The sequence below is a fragment of the Leucopleurus acutus genome (genome assembly GCF_964270905.1).
Source record: "Leucopleurus acutus genome assembly, chromosome: 11".
Taxonomy (NCBI): Eukaryota; Metazoa; Chordata; class Mammalia; order Artiodactyla; family Delphinidae; genus Leucopleurus; species Leucopleurus acutus.
Genome location: NC_139152.1, coordinates 17,139,442 through 17,162,006, shown reverse-complemented (window position 1 = coordinate 17,162,006; position 22,565 = coordinate 17,139,442). Strand labels below are relative to the sequence as shown.

At 37.8% G+C, this 22,565-nt stretch overlaps 1 protein-coding gene across 1 annotated transcript in view; it reads right to left on the bottom strand.

Annotated features, from left to right (window-relative positions):
* The window catches only part of PDE3A (phosphodiesterase 3A), a gene marked incomplete at its 5' end in the record, with an annotated part of 299,622 nt that overhangs the window by 33,377 nt on the left and 243,680 nt on the right, over window positions 1–22,565 (bottom strand). Inside the window, 4 exons of the mRNA XM_082849843.1 lie at window positions 144–363; window positions 14,647–14,771; window positions 20,148–20,302; window positions 22,284–22,541. Coding sequence (XP_082705969.1) covers window positions 144–363; window positions 14,647–14,771; window positions 20,148–20,302; window positions 22,284–22,541 — 758 coding nt within the window. The remainder of the gene's footprint in view (window positions 1–143; window positions 364–14,646; window positions 14,772–20,147; window positions 20,303–22,283; window positions 22,542–22,565) is intronic.

Genomic DNA, 22,565 nt, shown 5'->3' with positions numbered 1-22,565 from the left:
CACAAATCACACTATTTGTACTTTCCTGTCAACTACTTTGGGCAACCTACACAGAGGTGCGTGGACTGGTGGTGAGTGTTCCTAAGAGGAAAACCAGTATTAGTTTTATTATTAAACTCCAGCGAACAATATGAATTCCTTACCTGCTACATATAACAGGTGGAGACAGGATCTGAGGAGAAAGGTCAGGGGCACTCTGAGTGTAAGTTACGGCCCTGTGAGAACTTAGGCCTTGTTTGCCAGTTGCATCGGCAGATTCTGGAAACTGCACTGCAGAAATTTTGCTGACTGGGCTGCTGGCAGGGGTCCCATGGAGAGGTGAGGAAGAGGGTGAGGAAAGAGGTGAAATTTTCACTAGGGAACCTAAGAAAGAAAGAGAGTTATTAAGTCCTAAATAAATGTCTTTGAAAGTCAAAATTGCAACTTTTTTTTTTTAAAACATCTTTATTGGAGTATAATTGCTTTACAATGTTGTGTTAGTTTCTGCTGTATAACAAAGTTAATCAGTTATATGTATACATATATCCCCATATCCCCTCCCTCTTGCATCTCCCTCCCTCTCACCCTCCCTATCCCACCCCTCTAGGTAGTCACAGAGCACCGAGCTGATCTTCCCATACGATGCAGCTGCTTCCCACTAGCTATCTATTTTACATTTGGTAGTATATATAAGTCCATGCCACTCTCTCACTTCGCCCCAGCTAACTCTTCCCACTCCTCTCAAGTCCATTCTCTACGTCTGCGTCTTTATTCCTGTCCTGCCCCTAGGTTCTTCAGAACCAGTTTTTTTTTTTTTTTAGATTCCATATATATGCGTTAGCATACAGTATTTGTTTTCCTCTTTCTCACTTACTTCACTCTGAAAGACAGACTCTAGGTCCATCCACCTCACTACAAATAACTCAGTTTCGTTTACTTTTATGGCTGAGTAATATTCCACTGTATATATGTGCCACATCTTTTTTATCCATTCATCCTTCGATGGACACTTAGGTTGCTTCCATGTCCTGGCTACTGTAAACAGAGCTGCAATGAACACTGTGGTACATGACTCTTTTTGAATTATGGTTTTCACAGGGTATATGCCCAGTACTGGGATTTCTGGCTTATATGACAGTTCTATTTTTAGTTTTTTAAGAAACTTCCATACTGTTCTCCATAGTGGCTGTATCAATTTACAGTCCCACCAACAGTGCAAGAGGCTTCCCTTTTCTCCACACCCTCTCCAGCATTTACTGTTGGTAGATTTTTTGATGATGGCCATTCTGACTGGTGTGAGGTGATACCTAATTGTAGTTTTGTTTGCATTTCTCTAATGATTAGTGATGTTGAGCATCCTTTCATGTGTTTGTGGGCAATCTGTATCTCTTCTTTGGAGAAATGTCTCTTTAGGTCTTCTGCCCATTTTTGGATTAGGTTGTTTGTTTTTTTGATATTGAGCTGTGTGAGCTGTTTGTAAATTTTTGAGATTAATCCTTTGTCAGTTGCTTCATTTGCAAATATTTTCTCCCATTCTGAGGGTTGTCTTTTCGTCTTGTTTATGGCTTCCTTTGCTGTGCAAAAGCTTTTAAGTTTCAGTAGGTCCCATTTGTTTATTTTTGTTTTTATTTCCATTTCTCCAGGAGGTGAGTCAAAAAGGATCTTGCTATGATTTATGTGATAGAGTGTTCTGCCTATGTTTTCCTCTAAGAGTTTTACAGTGTGTGGCCTTACGTTTAGGTCTTTAATCCATTTTCTGTTTATTTCTGTGTATGGTGTTAGGGAGTGTTATAATTTCATTCTTTTCCATGTAGCTATCCAGTTTTCCCAGCACCACTTATTGAAGAGCCTGTCTTTTCTCCATTGTATATTCTTGCCTCCTTTATCAAAGATAAGGTGACCACTCTATCCTGTTCCATTGATCGATTTTTCTGTTTTTGTTCCAGTACCTTACTGTAGCTTTGTAGTATAGTCTGAAGTCATGGAGCCTGATTCCTCCAGCTCTGTTTTTCATTCTCAAGATTGCTTTGGCTATTTGGGGTCTTTTGTGTTTCCATACAAATTGTGAAATTTTTTGTTCTAGTTCTGTGAAAAATGCCAGTGGTAGTTTGCTAGGGATTGTATTGAATCTGTAGATTGCTTTGGGTGGTAGAGTCATTTTCACAATGTTGATTCTTCCAATCCAAGAACATGGTATATCTCTCCATCTGTTGGTATCATCTTTAACTTCTTTCATCAGTATCTTATAGTTTTCTGCATACAGGTCTTTTATCTCCTTAGGTAGGTTTATTGCTAGGTATTTTATTCTTTTTGTTGCAATGGTAAATGGGAGTGTTTCCTTAATTTCTCTTTCAGATTTTTCATCATTAGCGTATAGAAATGCAAGAGATTTCTGTGCATTAATTTTGTATCCTGCTACTTTACCAAATTCATTGATTAGTTCTAGTAGTTTTCTGGTGGCATCTTTAGGATTCCCTCTGTATAGTATCATGTCATCTGCAAACAGTGACAGCTTTACTTCTTCTTTTCCGATTTGGATTCCTTTTACTTCTCTTTCTTCTCTGATTGCTGTGGCCTAAACTTCCAAAACTATGTTGAATAACAGTTGTGAGAGTGGACAACCTTGTCTTGTTCCTGATCTTAGGAGAAATGGTTTCAGATTTTCACCATTGAGAATGATGTTGGCTGTGGGTTTGTCATATATGGCCTTTATTATGTTGAGGAAAGTTCCCTCTATGCCTACTTTCTGGAGGGCTTTTATCATAAATGGGTGTTGAATTTTGTCAAAAGCTTTTTCTGCATCTATTGAGATGATCATATGGTTTTTCTCCTTCAATTTGTTAACATGCTTTATCACATTGATTGACTTGCGTATACTGAAGAATCCTTGCATTCCTGGGATAAACCCCACTTGATCATGGTGTATGATCCTTTCAATGTGCTGTTGTATTCTGTTTGCTAGTATTTTGTTGAGGATTTTTGCATCTATGTTCATCAGTGATATTGGCCTGTAGTTTTCTTTCTTTGTGACATCTTTGGTTTTGGTTATCAGGGTGATGGTGGCCTCATAGAATGAGTTTGGGAGTATTCCCCCCTCTGCTATATTTTGGAAGAGTTTGAGAAGGATAGGTGATAGCTCTTCTCTAAATGTTTGATAGAATTCGCCTGTGAAACCATCTGGTCCTGCGCTTTTGTTTGTTGGAGGATTTTTAATCACAGTCTCAATTTCAGTGCTTGTGATTGGTCTGTTTATATCTTCTATTTCTTCCTGGTTCAGTCTCAAAAGGTTGTGCTTTTCTAAGAATTTGTCCATTTCTCCCAGGTTGTCCATTTTATTGGCATAGAGTTGCTTGTAGTAATCTCTCATGATCCTTTGTATTTCTGCAGTGTCAGTTGTTACTTCTCCTTTTTCATTTCTAATTCTGTTGATTTGAGTCTTCTCCCTTTTTTTGCTTGATGAGTCTGGCTAATGGTTTATCATTTTTGTTTATCTTCTCAAAGAACCAGCTTTTAGCTTTATTGATCTTTGCTATCATTTCCTTCATTTCTTTTTCATTTATTTCTGATCTGATCTTTATGATTTCTTTCCTTCTGCTAACTTTGGTATTTTTTTGTTCTTCTTTCTCTAATTGCTTTAGGTGTAAGGTTAGGTTGTTTATTTGAGATATTTCTTGTTTCTTGAGGTAGGAGTGTATTGCTATAAACTTCCCTCTTAGAACTGCTTTTGCTGCATCCCATAGGTTTTGGGTTGTCGTGTTTTCATTGTCATTTGTTTCCAGGTATTTTTTGATTTCCCCTTTGATTTCCGCAGGGATCTCTTGGTTATTTAGTAGTGTATTGTTTAGCCTCCATGTGTTTGTATATTTTACAGATTTTTTCCTGTAATTGATATCTAGTCTCATAGCATTGTGGTCGGAAAAGATACTTGATATGATTTCAATTTTCTTACATTTACCAAGGCTTGATTTGTGACCCAAGATATGATCTATCCTGGAGAATGTGCCATGAGCACTTGAGAAGAAAGTGTATTCTATTGTTTTTGGATGGAATGTCCTATAAATATCAATTAAGTCTATCTTGTTTAATGTATCATTTACAGCTTACGTTTCCTTATTTATTTTCATTTTGGGTGACTGTCCATTGGTCACAGTAGGGTGTTAAAGTCCCCTACTATGATTGTGTTACTGTCGATTTCCCCTTTTATGACTGTTAGTATTTGCCTTATGTATTGAGGGGCTCCTATGCTGGGTACATAAATATTTACAATCATTACATCTTCTTCTTGGATTGATCCCTTGATCATTATGTAGTATCCTTCTTTGTCTCTTGTAATAGTCTTTATTTTAAAGTCTATTTTGTCTGATACGAGAATTGCTACTCCAGCTTTCTTTTGATTTCCATTTGCATGGAATATCTTTTTCCATCCCCTCACTTTCAGTCTGTATGTGTCCCTAGGTCTGAAGTGGGTCTCTTGTACACAGCATATATATGGGTTTTGTTTTTGTATCTATGCAGCCAGTCTGTGTCTTCTGGTTGGAGCATTTAATCCATTTACACTTAAGGTAGTTATCGATATGTATGTTCCTATTCCCATTTTCTTAATTGTTTTCGGTTTGTTATTGTAGGTCTTTTCCTTCTCTTGTTTTTTCTGCCTAGAGAAGTTCCTTTAGTATTTGTTGTAAAGCTGGTTTTGTGGTGCTGAATTCTCTTAGCTTTTGCTTGTCTGTAAAGGTTTTAATTTCTCCATCAAATCTGAATGAGATCCTTGCTGGGTAATCTTGGTTATAGGTTTTTCCCTTTAATCAGTTTAAATATGTCCTGCCACTCCCTTCTGGCTTGCAAAGTTTCTGCTGAAAGATCAGCTGTTAACCTGTGGAGATTCCCTTGTATGTTATTTGTTGTTTTTCCCTTGTTGCTTTTTATATTTTTTCTTTGTATTTAATTTTTGATAGTTCAATTAATATGTGTCTTTGCGTGTTTCTCCTTGGATTTATCCTGTATGGGACTCTCTGCACTTCCTGGACTTGATTGACTATTTCCTTTCCCATATTAGGGAAGTTTTCAACTATAATCTTTTCAGATATTTTGTCAGTCCCTTTTTCTCTTCTTCTTCTGGGACCCCTATCATTTGAATGTTGGTGCGTTTAATGTTGTCCCAGAGGTCTCTGAGACTGTCCTCAGTTCTTTTCATTCTTTTTTCTTTATTCTGCTCTGCAGTAGTTATTTCCACTATTTTATCTTCCAGGTCACTTATCTGTTCTTCTGCCTCAGTTATTCTGCTGTTGATTCCTTCTAGAGGATTTTTAATTTCATTTATTGTGTTGTTCATCATTATTTGTTTGCTTTTTAGTTCTTCTTGGTCCTTGTTAAACATTTCTTGTATTTTCTCCATTCTATTTCCAAGATTTTGGATAATCTTTACTATATTTATTCTGAATTCTTTTTCAAGTAGACTGCCTATTTCCTCTTCATTTGTTTGGTCTGGTGAGTTTTTACTTTGCTCCTTCATCTGCTGTGTGTTTCTCTGTCTTCTCATTTTGCTTAACTTACTGTTTGAGGCCTCCTTTTCGCAGGCTGCAGGTTCGTAGTTCCCGTTGTTTTTGGTGTCTGCCCCCAGTGGTTAAGGTTGGTTCAGTGGGTTGTGTAGGCTTCCTCGTGGAGCAGAGTGGTGCCTGTGTTCTGGTGGATGAGGCTGGATCTTGTCTTTCTGGTGGGCCAGACAGCATCCGGTGGTGTGTTTTGGGGTGTCTTTGACCTGATTATGATTTTAGGCAGCCTCTCTGCTAATGACTGGGGTTGTATTCCTGTCTTGCTAGTTGTTTGGCATAGGGTGTCCAGCACTGTCGCTTGCCGGTCGTTAGGTGGAGATCTCTGGGAGAGCTTTCACCATTTCATATTACGTGGAGCTGGGAGGTCTCTGGTGGACCAATGTCCTGAACTCGGCTCTTCCACCTCAGAGGCACAGGCCTGAAACCCAGCTGGAGCACCAAGACCCTTTCAGTCACACGGCTCAGAAGAAAAGGTAGAAAAATAGAAAGAAAGAAAATAAATAAAGTTATTTAAAATTTTTAAAAATAATTATAAAGAAAAAAGTTAAAAAGAAAAAAAAATGAAAGAAAGAAGAGAGCAACCAAACCAAAAAACAAGTCCACTAATGATAACAAGTGCTAAAAAGTCTACTAAAAAAAAAAGAAAAAAACAACGGACAGACAGACTCCTAGGACAAATGGTAAAAGCAAAGCTATACAGACAAAATCACACAAAGAAGTGTACACATACAACTCACAAAAAGAGAAAAAGAAAAAAATATCTATATCTATATATATATATATAAAATGGAAGACAGCAACCAAATCAATAAACGAATCTACCAATGATAATAACCTCTAAATACTAAACTAAGATAGACATAAAACCAGAAACACATTAGATGCAGAAAGCAAACCCCAAGGCTACAGGTGCTCCCAAAGTCCACCACCTCAATTTTGGGACGATTTTTTGTCTATTCAGTTATTTCAGAGATGCAGGTACATCAAGTTGACTGTGGAGCTTTAATCCGCTGCTCCTGAGGCTGCTGGGAGAGACTTCCCCTTCTCTTCTTTGTCCGCACAGCTCCAGGGGTTCAGATTTGGATTTTGCCCCACCTCTGTGTGTAGGTCGCCTGAGGGCGTCTGTTCTTCGCTCAGACAGGACGGGGTTAAAGGAGCAGCTGATTCAGGCACTCTGGCTCACTCAGGCCGGGTTGGGGGGGGCGGGGGGAGGGAGGGGTACAGAACGCAGGGCAAGCCTGAGGCAGCAGACACCAGCATGACGTTGCAATAGCCCGAGGCACGCCCAAAATTGCAACTCTTAAGCTTCACCTTGGACTCCTTTTAACTCAGTAAGGACCAGGAGAGTACTCAGGCCACTGGGCCAATCTCCTCTGTGTGCCACCATCTGAAGACAGGATGCACAGTGCGGGCATCTCCACAGCATGGAATACGAGGAATGAATCATCATGAAAAATCACTGGCAATGTTGGCAAGTTCAGTTAAAGCCTTGGTGTCCTGGAGTAACTTCAAAACAGAAGGATATTATTATTTTTTTTAATTATTAGGGCTTCCCTGGTGATGCAGTGGTTAAGAATCTGCCTGCCAATGCAGGGGACACGGGTTCGATCCCTGGCCCAGGAAGATCTCACATGCCGTGGAGCAACTAAGTCCGTGCACCACAACTACTGAGCCTTAGCTCTAGAGCCCGAGAGCCACAACTACTGAGCCCACGTGCCTAGAGCCCATGTTCCACAACAAAAGAAGCCACGACAGTGAGAAGCCCGTGCACCACAATGAAGAGTAGCCCCGGCTTGCCGCAACTAGAGAAGCCCACGCGCATCAACGAAGACCCGACGTAGCCAAAAATAAAAACAAATATTTATTGGCATATAGTTGATTTACAATGCTGTGTTAATTTCAGGTGTAAAGTGAATCAGTTATACATATACATATATCCACTCTTTTTCTTTTTTTAGATTCTTTTCCCATATAGGCCATTACAGAGTATTGAGTTCCCTGTGCTAAACAGCAGGTTATTATTAATCTACTTTATATATAGTAGTGTGTATATATCAGTCCCAATCTACCAATTTATCCCTCCCCCACTCACCTCTGGTAACCATAGTTTGTTTCCTACATCTGTGACTCTACTTCTGTTTTGTAAATAAGTTCATCTGTACCCTTTTATTTAAGATTCCACATAAAAGTGATATGATATGATATTTGTCTTCTGCAGAAGGATATCATCTTCTCCTCCTATTTTTGTTTCTTCTTGGCATTCTGACCTGATGATATCAATAGTTAACAATTTCTCATGTGTTTGCCCTCTCTTGGGTTGTGAGGTTTTTAGCAGCAATAGGATCTGCCACTGCTTTCAACATTAATGTATCTGGAGCAGAGTTTTTTAGCAGGCGTTGGTTGCTTAAAATATGTTAAGGAAGAAGATGTATTTTTGAGCGGCAACTGGCTTTGTTAACCATCCATGTTTTCAGTGAAACTACTTTCTGTGCATCAAACAGTACTTTGATCCGCATCGTTTCTGAAGGAAACATTTAACAATGGAATATGATCCATTTCAGATCAAACAATAGGCCTCAGGCTCAAATGATAAGTGTGGACATTTGTGCCAAACTGCGTTTACTCTCGGTCGTGAACATTTTACAAAACGCTGGCTTTGATTGCCACGTGCTGAGGTTTGAGGACGGGATGCTGTCTTTTGAAGTTACTCTCTCCAAACAGAGAAGGCAGCCTGCACTAAAACTGAAGAAAAGAGAGAAAATACTTCTGAACAGCTACCTGCTTCCTAATTTTCATGATTGCCTGGATGAACAATCTACTGTTAAGCAAATGAAATGAAATCAGGCAATGAAATTGCTTTAGGCAATTCCTTAATTATTTTGGTAACTGACTGTGAGTTTGGGGATCGTTTTCTACCACTTTTTAAGAGTCGTTGAAAGCCCGTGGGAACACCATCCATTTCTGTCTTGACACAATATATTTTCTGAAGGTAATTTACGAGAGGAGTGATTTTCTTCATTGCTAATTTTTAATAGCCGCCAACTGATCCTCTCAGAGATGCGCAATTCACTCTGAAAACACAAATTGAAAAATCCACTCTATGATTGGAGTTCTTGGAACTCATGGATTAACTAAACTTAAACAAATAAGCAGAACTTCAGAGTCCGGACTCACGGCCTGGGATGAAATTTAAAATAAAACCTGTAACAGAGGAAAAGCGCTTTCCTTTTGCAGGGCTGTTAGGCTACACATTTTGAACGCTCCTAACAAGCAGGGGTCTTGGCAACACCGTGAAGAGCGGGGGTATTTTTATCCTGTAGGTGAGAAGATAAAGGTATAAACATAAACTTCTTTTTTCTCAAGCCAAACTATTTCTCACAGTGTGCCTTATCATGGTTTACTTGAAGTTTTAAAAACAGAAAGGGTTAGGAATGCCGTAGGAAATGGCCATATATTTACATATATTAGTCTTCGAATAGATGGAGAGATATAAGTGCAGATAATAACCAAATACTCTTTCTAGAAAGGAGAGATTGCAAATAAAATTATTTCACAGGGACAGCATATTCTTGTAAGTCTTCAAAACCAATTATTCTCTAAGATTTTTAAAGTGTAACCATGTCTAAAGTTAGAGAGATGAAGTTCATGACCTTGGAAGTCTCACCCAACCTTCTGTTACACACACACATCTATACATTCATACACACACACACACACACACACACACACACACACACACACACGTGAAGGAACTCTGATGAATACTCACACTCTCAAACATATTTATCTTCACTTTCTATTTGAATAATTTTAAGAGATTCCAGGAAAAAGACACGGCACATGAAATACAAACTTTTGGATGATTCAGACCACCCTAATGTGAAATACTTAAAATTAAAACATTTAAAAATTTAAAATATGACTTTAAAAAGTTCTAAAGTACCAACTCCTTTGAGTAACTGCGGCTTTAACTCCATGCTCCTGAGAACAGGAGAAAATGTGTATCAAGACACAAGGAACGTTGGGCAATCAAAAGGAGATGATAAATAATACTGGAGGGAAATGATTTAAGTGAATCCATGTGTTTGTGTTGTAAAACTCAGTTTTAGTTGAACGAAAAAGGGACTAGTATGTCTGATAAATACATGCCTCTTTTCCACACCCACAGGAAAATAGACAGCCCTAATATTTTTCCAAAACAAAAAAGTATCTAAAGTATAGAGATAAAAAAAAAAATCACAATGCCATAATTAAAGTTCTCTCTCACTTCAAATTTTCCATAGGCAAAACTCAGTCTAACTTGTAGGTGTAGAGATATCTGTAATAGTTGTAATAGGATGATAAGAACCATAAAATTTACAGGAATCTGGAAAGGGACTACTCGCTGCAGATGTGATAAGCATGAAATTAGATTATAAAAGCAGAAAGGCATCTCGACATATTCAGTGACTCATAATAGAAAAGCAAGATTGAAAATGCAAATTATATTTAAATCTCCCATTTTTAGGCTTTAATCAAAGGATTCCTATGTGATTTCATCCATTTATTTTATATCAGTAACTGCATAATAATTGGTTGTGTTTCAACTGTTTAAATGAATGTTGACTGATGGAGCCAGAGGACACACTGTTTACTTGATTTGCGCAAAGAACAGATTTCATTAGTCCTGTCTGGAAACAGGTCATTTATCTTCCAGTGTTTCTGTTCTTTCAGTTTATGCTTGCATCCCCCTACCTCTTTTGCCTCCTGCTTCTTATTTTCCTCCTTAGATTCTCTGCACACTTTATTTAATTCCATTTTCTTAGACTCTTTGCCACATAAAGGGGCTTTTCTCAGCCCCTTCCCACAGTTTTCTTGAAAACTGGGTGGCAACCACTGTCACTTACATCACACCTACTTAGGAAATCAACCCCACCTTGCCATCTATGCAGGGAAACGAGCTTTCAAACAGAAAGGCCCATCTGATCAGGGAGAAGTATGATTGAACTTCAGCTCTCTGATTCTTGCTGGAGATTCTTCTCCCTTTTGGCAGGCTTTCAGGGATTTGTTTAGTTGAATTCAGCATGCATAGGATATAGGTTATTTTATAAATATTTAGCTCTGCTGTGACAGCAGTCTAAAGATGGCACAATGCAAAATCCCTTCCAAAGTAATCTATGATGGAGATTTTTTTATGTACTTTAAGGCTCTTGCCGTTCCCGCGGCTCTCATCTCTACCATCTGCCTTGGTGGTATCTTCCGTGGACATTCTTTTCCTTTCACACTTTGCCCTTCTTGAGGGCAGGCATATGAAGCCGGGGGCAGGACACAGGATATGAAGCTGTTCCTCACATCTGTCCCATCATTTTCTCCGTTATTTCCAGTGAATATGCTAACCCTAAATTTCTATCTTCTTGACTTTACCATGTTGGTTATTTTAAGAATTTTAATTTTATTACCTAAATGAAGAAACTGAGAGACAGAAACCCAAAATCCTAATTTTAAATTATCTTAATTTGTCATCCTCAATTTTTTTTCTAGTAAGTCTTTAGGACAAAAGAAAGAATTCTGGACTAATTGTGTGGCCTTGGGCAAGTTACTCAATATTTCTGTGCCTCAGTTTCCTTATCTGAGCCTGTCTTCTGAGCTATACAAGAATGTAGAACACAAATTCATACGTCATCTCTCGGGTTACATATTATTATTGTCTAATATTTTAATTCTTTCCATTAAAAATCTTTTAAAAATACCCACAGATCTGGAAATACTATTATTTACACATATAATGTTTGTCTGGATGGAATCACGGTTTTCAAATTTATGTGTTCACCATTTTTATTAGAGCTCAGACTTTTTCTCTGCAATTATATTTTTTTCTAGAATACATCCATCATACATTCCTTTAGTTAAGATCTGGTAGGTGGTAAGGTTTTGACTTACCTGAAGGTATCTTTAACTCATTCCTAGTCTTCTGAGATAGATTTTCCCCACACACAATTTTAGGTTGACTATTATATTCTCTCAGAACTTTGAAGAAAATATTTTCCTGTGCTCTGACACCCTTTATTTGTGACAGTTCAACTCTCAGACTGACTAAAAGGTAATGTATCTTTTCTCTGGCTAACTTTAAGATTTCTTTTCATCTTTGGTGTTCTGTAGTTTCACTGTTTTGTGTCTATGTGCGAATTTTTTTTACTCTTTCCTCTCCTTCTACTCAAATAGTTTATGTTCCCTATCCTCTACTAAAACTATGATCATGTATGTTACACTTTCTAATTCCTTCTCCTATATCTCTTAAAGTCTTTTACATTTTCCAGTTTCTCATCTATGTTTCGTTCCATGGAATTTCTTCACATTCTCTGCCTTCTAGTTTACTAATTCTCCCTTCAGTAGTCTTTTATGCCATTTAACCTATCATATTTCCCTGATTACATTTCCAAAAGACATTTAGCTGCCCTACAATTATGTCTTCTCTCATTGCTATTTTTTATGACCTCATGTTTTTCTTTAAACATTTGAGTATTTTGTTAGCATTTAAATATCTCAACCCTTTTAGAGATCTGTACAGGGTTTTTCTTTTTCTATTTTCTCTAACTCGTGGTGCTTTCTTGCATGTTTACAGTGATCTTGGTTGTAAGCTCCAATTTGTTTGAACTTGATATGTTGGGGTTGCATAGCCCTTAACTGGTGATGCTTTCCTCCAAAAATTATCTGTACATATTTTTGTAGGGAGCCAAGGGGTCCTTCGGAATTAGAACCACTTCAGTGCCCCTTCAAAAGTCTCAGGTTTAACGTGGAATGCTCAAATTCAGTTCCTCCACCTTGCTGGGGTCCCAAATGAGTCTCTGCATTCCTGAGCTCATCTGCATTTGCCCTCAGTGCAATCCCAGTTTAAGTATTTGCCCACATTGTCCTGTTCCTGACCCTAGTGAAAGCTCAATTCTAATCCTCAGGTCATGAATGACTTATAAGTTACAAAAAGTAATGAACATTTCTAACGAGCAGAGAGGACCAGATTAATTTTTGGAAAATCAGATTACCTTTCATGGTTTCTTTCAGTAATGCAATGCCAATAAAATGGTACTTTGTGGAGGAAGTATCTTCCTACACTCAACAGTAGAGATTTAAGCCAAGTCAGTGCTTAAATGGTTTCAAGGAATAGTTACCAGTATAAAGTGGGTGATCAAAGGGGAAAGAAAGTACTAAATTTTCTTTTCTAGATGTATGAAACAACAACAGAAGTCCTTCCTTAAGTTAGTCCTTCCTTTTAAAATTAAGTTTATATTTCAAGGTGGTCTCTTGAAATATTAGTGGAATGTGAGTACTGGTTCTCTAACCCTTACAGAAACACTGCCATTTCAGGACTTCTGCTTCGGACTATGATGCAGTAGTTTGTGGTAAATCCATGCGTCTTTGAGAACAAATAGAAAAGTTGAGTTAAAAATTTAAAAAGCGATCGAGGGAAGGCAAACCAATTCTGAGAGACTAGGTTTCCAAATAGAAGAGACCCTCAGAAGGGTCAGCCAAAACCCTGTGAACCGTTCTTCCATTCAGAGCGTTATTTACGGACCACTGGCATGGAACAAAAGGTTAAGAATCCAGACAGAGGGATGCAGTTATTAGGAAGGCAAGCCAACAGAGCTTTTAGTAATGTCATGAGGCTGAGGACACAAACATTGGAGTTTGGGGCTGCCATGGCAGCCAGAACTTGAATGTCTAACAGCCCAGTGGGAAGAGGGCAGCTTTCCCCTTGAGCCATTTGGTGAATTCTTGAGCTGCTTGAAGATTAAGAAGCTAAGCAGGGAGCTACTGAAAATCTCAGTCGAGTTTTCCGCAATACCGAGAGGTGAAAACTTGGAGTTAGAACATTCCAAGAAGGAGAGGTCAGAGTAGATACCCAGACTCTCAACTGGGATTCAAGGAGGGGGCCAATTTGGAGATGGAATCTGACAAAAACTGTATTTCAGTTTTGAGTCAGCAGAGGTTCTGATTAAATGAGGTAATCTTCCCTCCAAATCATTTTACTTTCCTACCTGAAACTTCACTGATACCTAAACTCCTTACCACAGCTCCTGGGTCCCATATGGCCTCTGTCCACAGACCTGCTTTCATCTCCCATTCTGCATTCAGGGCTCTCCCTTTCTTCTTGGTAGCTTTGCCAGCCATTTAGAATCTTAAGTTGCTGAGGCTTCCCTCACCAAGTTGGGTCTTTATATCTCTTTAGTTATTTGAAAGTTTTCCCTCACTTCCTTATCATAGCCTTTAACACACTACGTATATAGTAATAGCTGTCCATCTGTTTATAGTCCCACTAGCATGTAAGTGAGAATTCTGGGAGAGGATGAACAGGGTCTGGTTTAGTCACTGCCGCTTTCCTCAAATTAGTTTAGTGTCAGAGATAGTGAACACTCCACACGTACTTATTAAGTGATGCTTGAGGGAAGGGAGAAGCTAATGCTTAGAAGCACAAGGGGTGCACTGACACCATCGTGGAAAACCCCATGCAGATCCTAGATGGGAGAGATGACATCAAATTTCATTCTGTACCTGTTTGAAAGAGAAGGAAAACCTCCTACCCACGGTATTCTTGGGTCTTTTGGTTGCTGCTCGCAAAGGTTCTGAATTGTATTTTCTCCAAATTTAAATACCTCTCCTTTTCTGTATTTCTATGTTTGGGGGGAGGTGAGTGACACAGAGTAAGATTTCTTTGAAAAATTATAATACATATAGTAAAGGAAACATTTCCTAGTACTTATAAATACCATACTTCTGGAAAATAATTTTCTTTTTTAACAGACACTAAAAATAAAATTGAAATTTGATAAGTACTTCATTAGGTTTTATATTATAAGATGATGCTTCCAGAGATTATCCTTAACAGTGACACTGATTTCCTACTCATTCAGTAAGTTCAAGATAGGATAGTTGGTACAGCTACCTTAAAAGAATCTGTATCATCATATAAAGCGGAAATTTAAGTAACTATAGTTGGTTATTGAGGCTTTTGCTTTTTAGAAGAGTCAAACCAAGCACACCTGAGTGTTTCAACCCTTGAAGCTTAGTTCATTCCACGACTGCACGCTTAGTTCATTCCACGACTGCACGTGAGTATGAGCTCTTTCTCCAATAAGTTACTTACCTGGTCGATTTTGCTTTTTAGCCTTTACGTGGTTAGAGGCAGCAACAGCATAGGATGAAGTGAAGGATCTGCTTTTGGTGAGAGTCATCATCACTGAGTTTTTCCAAGAATCTGGATTAATAGCACTATAAAGACAGGGTATAAAGAAAAATGAAGAAATTATTCATCAATTATTGGGGCGGACCTTACCAGAACCAACCATCCTTTCCATAGTAGACTTTCTGAGTCATGGTCCAGGTTCAGTGACAGAACCACTTTACTTCCAAATGACAAACAAGGTTATCTAAATTCAATCTCTACTGCAGGGATACAGTACACACTCTTTAAGGATTCTGGGTTAACAAAAGACAAAAGATAGCTCTACTGTTTATCCAATTACTAGGTATCAATCACCTTCTCTTTCTACTTCTACAATCATGTTCCTCACAGATTTTCTAAAAACATGGCAAGTTAACTAGTTAAGATGCAGGTGAACTTACATTAAATATGAATGGCATAATGCTTCCTTCTATACCCTTTTTAATTTATTATTCTCGGTGTAACTAAATTAAAAAATCAAGTGCTTATAAAATCATTCAAAGATAATACTCTTTGCAGTATCGTGAAGGAAAAGGTTAGTAAGAGGTCTTTTAACCTACCATTTCTTTTACTGATGATACCCTGGAAAGAAAGGGATGATGAGCCAAACCCCCTAGTAGACACTAATGACAGACCTGCTACTAAATATACTGATGCTATTTACTAGAAGAAAGGTAATGACGGTGAGGCTTCACCTAGGGAATGCTTTTAGCCGGATATGCTTGGTCTGTCTAGGTTATTACTGTAAATAAATCTGGAATCAATAAATCTCTGGAAGGTTGGGATGGAGAACATTACAAAACACCATGTAATTAATGGGATATAAATTCTGGAGCTGTTCCAAACCAAAATTTATCTGCAGGCATTGCTCAAAACCTTACATGCTGAATCTGAAACAGAATCCATTGTAATTTGAGAGAGAAAAGAATTTGGGAAGTCATGTGGACAATCTTGGACCGCTGAAAAGGAAAAGTGTTTGGTTTGTGCTTGCCTGACACCTGTGTGCTTTCAAGCATTAATAAATTTGGTACTGGGTAAAATCCATCATTTGCGTGAGGATAACTGGACAATTTGACCTTCAGCCAATCTTAGATTGGCACTGTAAGCGGATGTACTTGGTATCTCTGGGTCACTTGTAAATAAACCTGAAATGGATGGAATTAAAGGGTCATGAAAGCTGTATAATTAATGAGGTATAATTTGGAGGTGTTCTATAACCAAAGTGGTATCCTCTGTGCAAGGATCATTATGTGTGCACTGCTTACAATCGTGCATATTAAATCCAAACCAGAACACATGCTAACGTGGAGTAAAAGGACTTTTAGGGTGTTGTACTACCAGTTTGAGGCCTCTCAAAGGGAAGGACGCTGATGCATTGGTTGGCTACTTCCTCTATCCCTTTATTATTAGTAAGTTTAGCAATGGGAGTGATTAATTTGTGTTGAGTCTGATTTGACATTCTGCCACTTGTTACCTCATTTCTTCTCTTTCTTTTTCTTTTTTCAGACACTTTTCTTCAACTGTTGACCCAGGTATTTTAAAACTTCATCTTTTCTCATTTTAAATAGCATTTGAAATGTGGAATAAACTCCAGCAATTATCAAATACAATTAAGGAAAGCCTACAAAATAATATTTGTTTCATATCCTTCTTAGAAATCTCATCCTAGACACTTCACAAATGCCTGGAATTTTGAAACAATAAAATCAAAGAAAACTTTGAATCTGAGATAGACAAGTACACCAATTATTTCCTTCTCCCCCTATTCTTTCAACTCCTTTTGCTGGATTGATTGACTTAGAAGACTTAAAAAAAAAAAAAAAGACTTACTGTGAAGAAATTTTATGTAATGTATATGTGGCCTAGATGTTTCCTTAGCACATTGTACAATAAACGGGTTGTGACTTTTCTATGTAGACTTTTAAAAATAAGACCTTAACATTAACTGAATTTAGTTTTTAATATCTTAAAAAGTTATATTATGAAAGTTAGCTCAAAAACTGCCTGCTACTGTCTTATACTTCTTTAATAAAAACATTTAAAATATGCTCATTTTGAGAAGTTTCATAAAGTGCAATAATGGAGCATCTTTAATGTATGGGAAGTTAATGAACTTCAAGATAAATAAAATTCCAGCTATATATCCTTTCTTAATATAATAAATATTAATTTATTAAATGGATATTATTAATAAAATAACAAACCAATATATGTATAAGTGTGTGTGTATGTGTGTGTGTTTGTATATACACACACGCACGCATACACACTCTGTAATTTACAGGCACTTTCAAATGCATTGCTTTGCGTGATCCTTGCAATAGTTTTCAGCTGCCTATTGAACTTCACCGTCTTGATTCCTGTTTAAATCTCATGAATATGTAATGATTTGAATTCCAGAGAGGAAAATAGCTTGGGGAAACCTTTACTTGGTCTTCCCACACTAACACAGCAGGGGAAAACTATCTGTGTGTCTGTTGTAGAAGATCTCAACCCCCCTCCACAAAAGTGGATTTTATAACCTTAGTTCTATCTGTAAAAACGTCATCCTAGGTCCTAAAAGTCTTACCAGGTCCTAACAGTTTCTTTTACTGAGTTTACAGCGTTCTTTCTGCCTAATATACAGAGGCAGGGGTCAGTCAGTTCCAAGGGCAATGTGAAACGATTAGAGTATGATTTATTTCAGACTTTTTTGTTTCTCTCAAGCCTATTTTTTTTAAAGCACCTACTGGCATTCTTCCACCTAATTTTACTCCAGTTGTGCCATTGTTCCCTTTTTTCCTAAGAATTCCTTCTGGTGAGTACCAAGGCTCTGGATACACATCTCTGAGTGATAGGGCCAAGATTCTGATCCTCAATCCAGTGTCTTTTCACTCAGCTGGATTTAAAGCTACCCAGGAGTAAATCATCCAGCTCTGTACCTAAAGGAATATAAGCTGAGGACTGCTTCTACTTTTCACTTCCCACTCTTTGATCACTGCAGTCCTCAGAGAGCCTCAATGAAAAGACAGACATGGAAAGGAAGAAATAAAAGGGCTGACAGGGAAGAGACTTCAAAGGCTAAACTCAAATCAGTTTTGAAATGAGTCAGCAGGTTTAGGAATAGGTCTCCTAAGTGAAGAGGTTTTAAATTTGGTTTATCATCAGGGCTGGAGATGATCTGAGGCTATCTTTTCACTATTTTCACACACGACAAAGGATGAGTCAACCAAAACTAGCTGTATTTAATGGTGGTACCATTGCTACTTACTTACACATGGTTTTCCCTTAAAGGGCTCAAATTCTCTTCAGAATGAATCTTATTTCTTTATAATGGTGAAAAAGTTGTACCATTCTCAGATTTTATATCAGGACTTTTAATAGAATAGTGAAATTAAGGAATAGTAAGTTAGACAGTGGAAAAAAGCATACCCAGGCAAGACATCTATTAGTATTTTTGGGACAAAGAGAATGAATGGGATTGTATGCTATTCCTTATCTATTTTGAAAATATTTGAGCATGAGTACTTATTTCATAAAGCAGAATGACAAAATCTTGAGGAGTTAAGCTCATAGAAGTTTTTGAAAGCTTCTTCCTCACGATGATTTCAATGTTAGCCCCCAATCTCATTTAACTAAAAGAAGACAGAAGTAGGAGAAAAGAAATTTGATGAGCAGTAACAAACAATAACACAAAGAAAGGTGGCATTTAAGAATGCTTGAATGGATTCTTGGTAAAGTCATTCTACGGAAAGTAAGTAAAGGAGCATTCTTGCCAAGGTGTGTTGGTAAAATAAAGATATACACTGAGAACACAAATTCATTTTCTTAAGCAACGGATATTTAACTATAATTCCCTACTACTTATCAGTATTTGCTGTAGTAGAAGTCGACAGTGGTCAATATTTTCATAGGAAAATATCATCAATGCCTTGTAATTTTAAACTTTAGGAAATGTTCATGAAACAGATTGGGTAACATCCTCCTGTGGTGATGCTTAGAAGTTTTACAAACGTCCAGGTAATAAGACAAAGTGGAATTATACTGATATGTGAAGAAAGAATCATTCAAAATTGCTTCTGATTCTATAGGTTTATTAGACTACCAATAATATATTAATATGGAAGAAACCAATTATGTTTTTAAACAACAAAGCAAGAGAAGTTAGCCGTCATTAAATTCTTAAGATTTGAAAGGTTTCCATTTCTTTGCCAGTCTCAGAATGTTGCTTTATTTATATTCAAAGCCAAGGTCAAGAGAAAATCACTTCTAATATTGCCACCATGTAGTTCAACGAAGATGTGGTAATTTTTCAGTCATTAGGTCATTAATAAAATTAATGCAAATGTTTCCCAAACCTGAAATCATGTGGTAAATGTTCTTGTAACTATTATTCACATAAGGGATGGTATTTCTATTCTAAATAGAAAAGGACAAACATAGTAGCTCCCTCTGAAAGCACCTCTTTCATGATGATGTTTTCTTCAAAACTCTTTCTAGATCTTTGTATTATCTTTCCTTTAGCTTTGGTAACTCTGACTTTTCAGTCACTTTGTAAAATTATCACTAATATACTAAATAAAGTTTATTCTAGTTTATTGAGGTACAATTGACATGTAACATTATATTTGTTGCAGGGATATAACATAATGATTTGATATTTATATATACTGTAAATGATCATCACAGTAAGTCTAGTTAACATCCATCGACATGCAGAGTTGCAAAATTTTCTTTTCTTCTGATGAGGACTTTTAAGCTCTACTCTCTTAGCAACTTTCAAATATACAATACAATGTCATTAACCACAGTCACCATGCTGTACATTAAATCCCCAGGACTCATTTATTTTATAATTGCGTTTGTACCTTTTTGAATCCCTTGACCCATTTTGTCTACCCCCGACCCCCCACCTCTGGTAACCACCAATCTGTTCACTATCTAAACAAAGCTTAAATTACCAGCTGTTTGAAGATACTTAGGTGCTCTTAGAATGATGATCTATTTTTTGATCTGATCTTCTGCCTTTGAAATAATGCTAGGAGAGCTGCTCTGGTGGGCTGGGGGAAATCTAACAATCATTTGCAAATGTCAGGTTGGATACCTTTGATTTAAAGATCCAATATAGATCTCAGTCTAGGTAAAACCTAGCCCACCTTTATTCTGGGCTCACCCTTTCCACCCAAAGTGACAGTGGCAGGCGTCACCTCAAGTCACTGTCCCCATTTATACTTAAGGTCATACAACACAATTTAAGCCTAATTATCTGATGTTAATCCTTATACTGCTCTGGATTTAAACCATTCACCTTTTTCATTTTCAAAGCTGGCCTGCAGCCGACTATAATTGGCTGGGCCTCCCTTCCACTGTAATTTATAACTCATTTTTGGTAAGAAAAAAAAACTTCTCCGAGACATATGAGACCATCAGGAGCACTGCCTAACCTGGATGAAGGTGCTTCATGGAGTTTGATGCTGGCGCTACGGTCCCTCCGTACTGGGGCAGGCTCCAAAGTGGGCAGACCCGTGGCTGACGTGGTGGTTGTCCAAGTTGATGAAACTCGTCTCAGCAAACCAGGGGGCAAACTCCTCCTCAGGCGCTGGGAAGAAGGAGCGTTGATTTTGTTACCAAGCATATTTTCTATCACTAACTTCTATATAGGGAAACAAAATGGGTTTTTAATTGGCAGTGAATTTATTAAACTACATTGGTTGAATATCATTTATCTAAAATTTGGGCACTCAGAAATTCAATAAGAAACTCTGGCCAAAATCAATGACTATTATAAAAATAACATTTTGGGGATCTTCATTTCAATGTTTACACAAATATGGGATTGTGGGAAATGAGAATCAATTACCTTTGTGATAATTTTATAGTTATATTAGTTCAATAGGGCTTATACACCTATACACACATCATGTTAGTTAGTCATTATGACCAGTAGATTTTCCTCAAAAGACACTCGTGTGGGACATGGATTAATTTTTATCATCTAGCACAATAGTAGTCGCTATATCAAAGTGTTTATTGATTTATTTTTAATTTCTTGATTCACAAATGACAGGAGCTAAGGGTAAGAGTATAACTCACAAGAGGTACCACCTCTCTTGGGGTTAACATGACTTAAGACAGGCAAATGGGTAAAGTCATTAGGACCAGCTCCTCTTAATAGAAGACTCTGCTGGTCGACCTGTGACCCTCTCTTTGTTATTTCTTTTCCTACCATATCCTAAGTGGGATCTGTGGCACCATCAGCACTCAGGCATGGTTCTGAGCTCACCAGCATGAGCACTGGCCCTCTAACGAGAGTCTTAATCTTAAAAATCAAAGGAAAGGTAATCTAACACAACTACAGCAATAGTTATAAGAGGCAGGAGCTCAATTCATTTTTATTTGTGGCCAGTTACTCCAAGGAGACCAATTGTGTAGGCAGAGTTTAACAAAGACTCAGTCTGCTCTTCCTGAAGATGGTGAAAACTCTGAGAAGTGAGGATACGGCACCTCAGGATTCAAGAAGACCTCTGATACTAAATAGTTTCCAAAAATCTCTTAAAGATCTGGATATGCACCTTAGAACGTAATTCAATAGGAAGAGAAAAGGTCAAGCACTGTAAATATCAGTATTGTCTGTAAATCTGTCACTGACTTCATGTCTATTTTGAGGCCCAAGGGAATCAGTTACTCTCTCCCCATTCCTTTATTGTTGTATCATGCTTAGCCGTATCTTTCTCAGAGAAGTAGATGTTCGAAGGAAACTTAAATAACTTAATTGACAAAGTTGCGTGAAGGACACTGTCCTGAATCAAGAGACTCACAATGGCAAGAACACAGATGTTACTGACTGACCACCAGCTCCAGAGGACAGCTGCTTGTTTACCAAATAAATAAGTGTGCTGGATGTACCTGAGACCACTGAAATTCTGATTCTTTTTTTTAGTCTTTAGCATGACTTGTTTTTAAGTAATACTGAGGTCTAAACTGGGTCCAGAACCCTATTCCCTAGAGCTTACTTTTGTAAAACTCTTATATGTTAGAAAAAGAAAATATATGAATCACGAAGGCCATCTTTTACTTTAAATAATCTAAAATCAACTAGAGCTTTTCTAAGTTCAAAACTTGTTGGGTTTGGGAAAGACATGAGGATACTACAAAGGCTACCATACTAAGAAATCAAAGAGCAAAGGAATCTTGTGTTTCAGAAGGCAATGCATTTTAAACAGAATCCACAAGAGTGGGTGCAGGGATTTTTGCTGTTTTTTTTAAATTTTTTATCACCACTATATCTTTATCCCACAGAACAAATCCTGGTATAGAGAAGAAAAAAATTTCTTGAACGTCTGAGTAAAAAAAGGTAATGCAAAAAGGTAAATTTTTTTCATTACAGAAAGCTATCACGTGTAAGGATGGAAGTCTTTATGTTTACATTAGCATTACTTTGGTCACCATGACTGACAGACACATCTTTGGGGAGTCACTGATATGAATCTCCATGTGGGTTTGGGGTGATAAGAAAGAGGCCCAGGAGACAATGGGAAGAAACAGTTTCACCCTTTCAGGAGCATGTCATTCATACCTACCTTGGGAAGAGCCAGCTTGTCTTTTTCAGAGCTTTCTTCAGAATCAGAGCAGGTATAGTTTTCACTGAAGGAAGCGACGGGGTTCACTCTGGGCTTGTGAATGGCCTGGATGGTGAGCTGCGTGCTGAGAAGGTTGCTCACTGCCCTCAGGGACGTGCACACGTTGGGGGGCAGAGAAGGGTCTGCCAGGAGGTCGGTGATGAGACCATGAGCCTCGCCCATCACTGCAATATCCACAGTGATACTGGTTCCTGGAGACTGAGACACCAAACACAGGAGGTC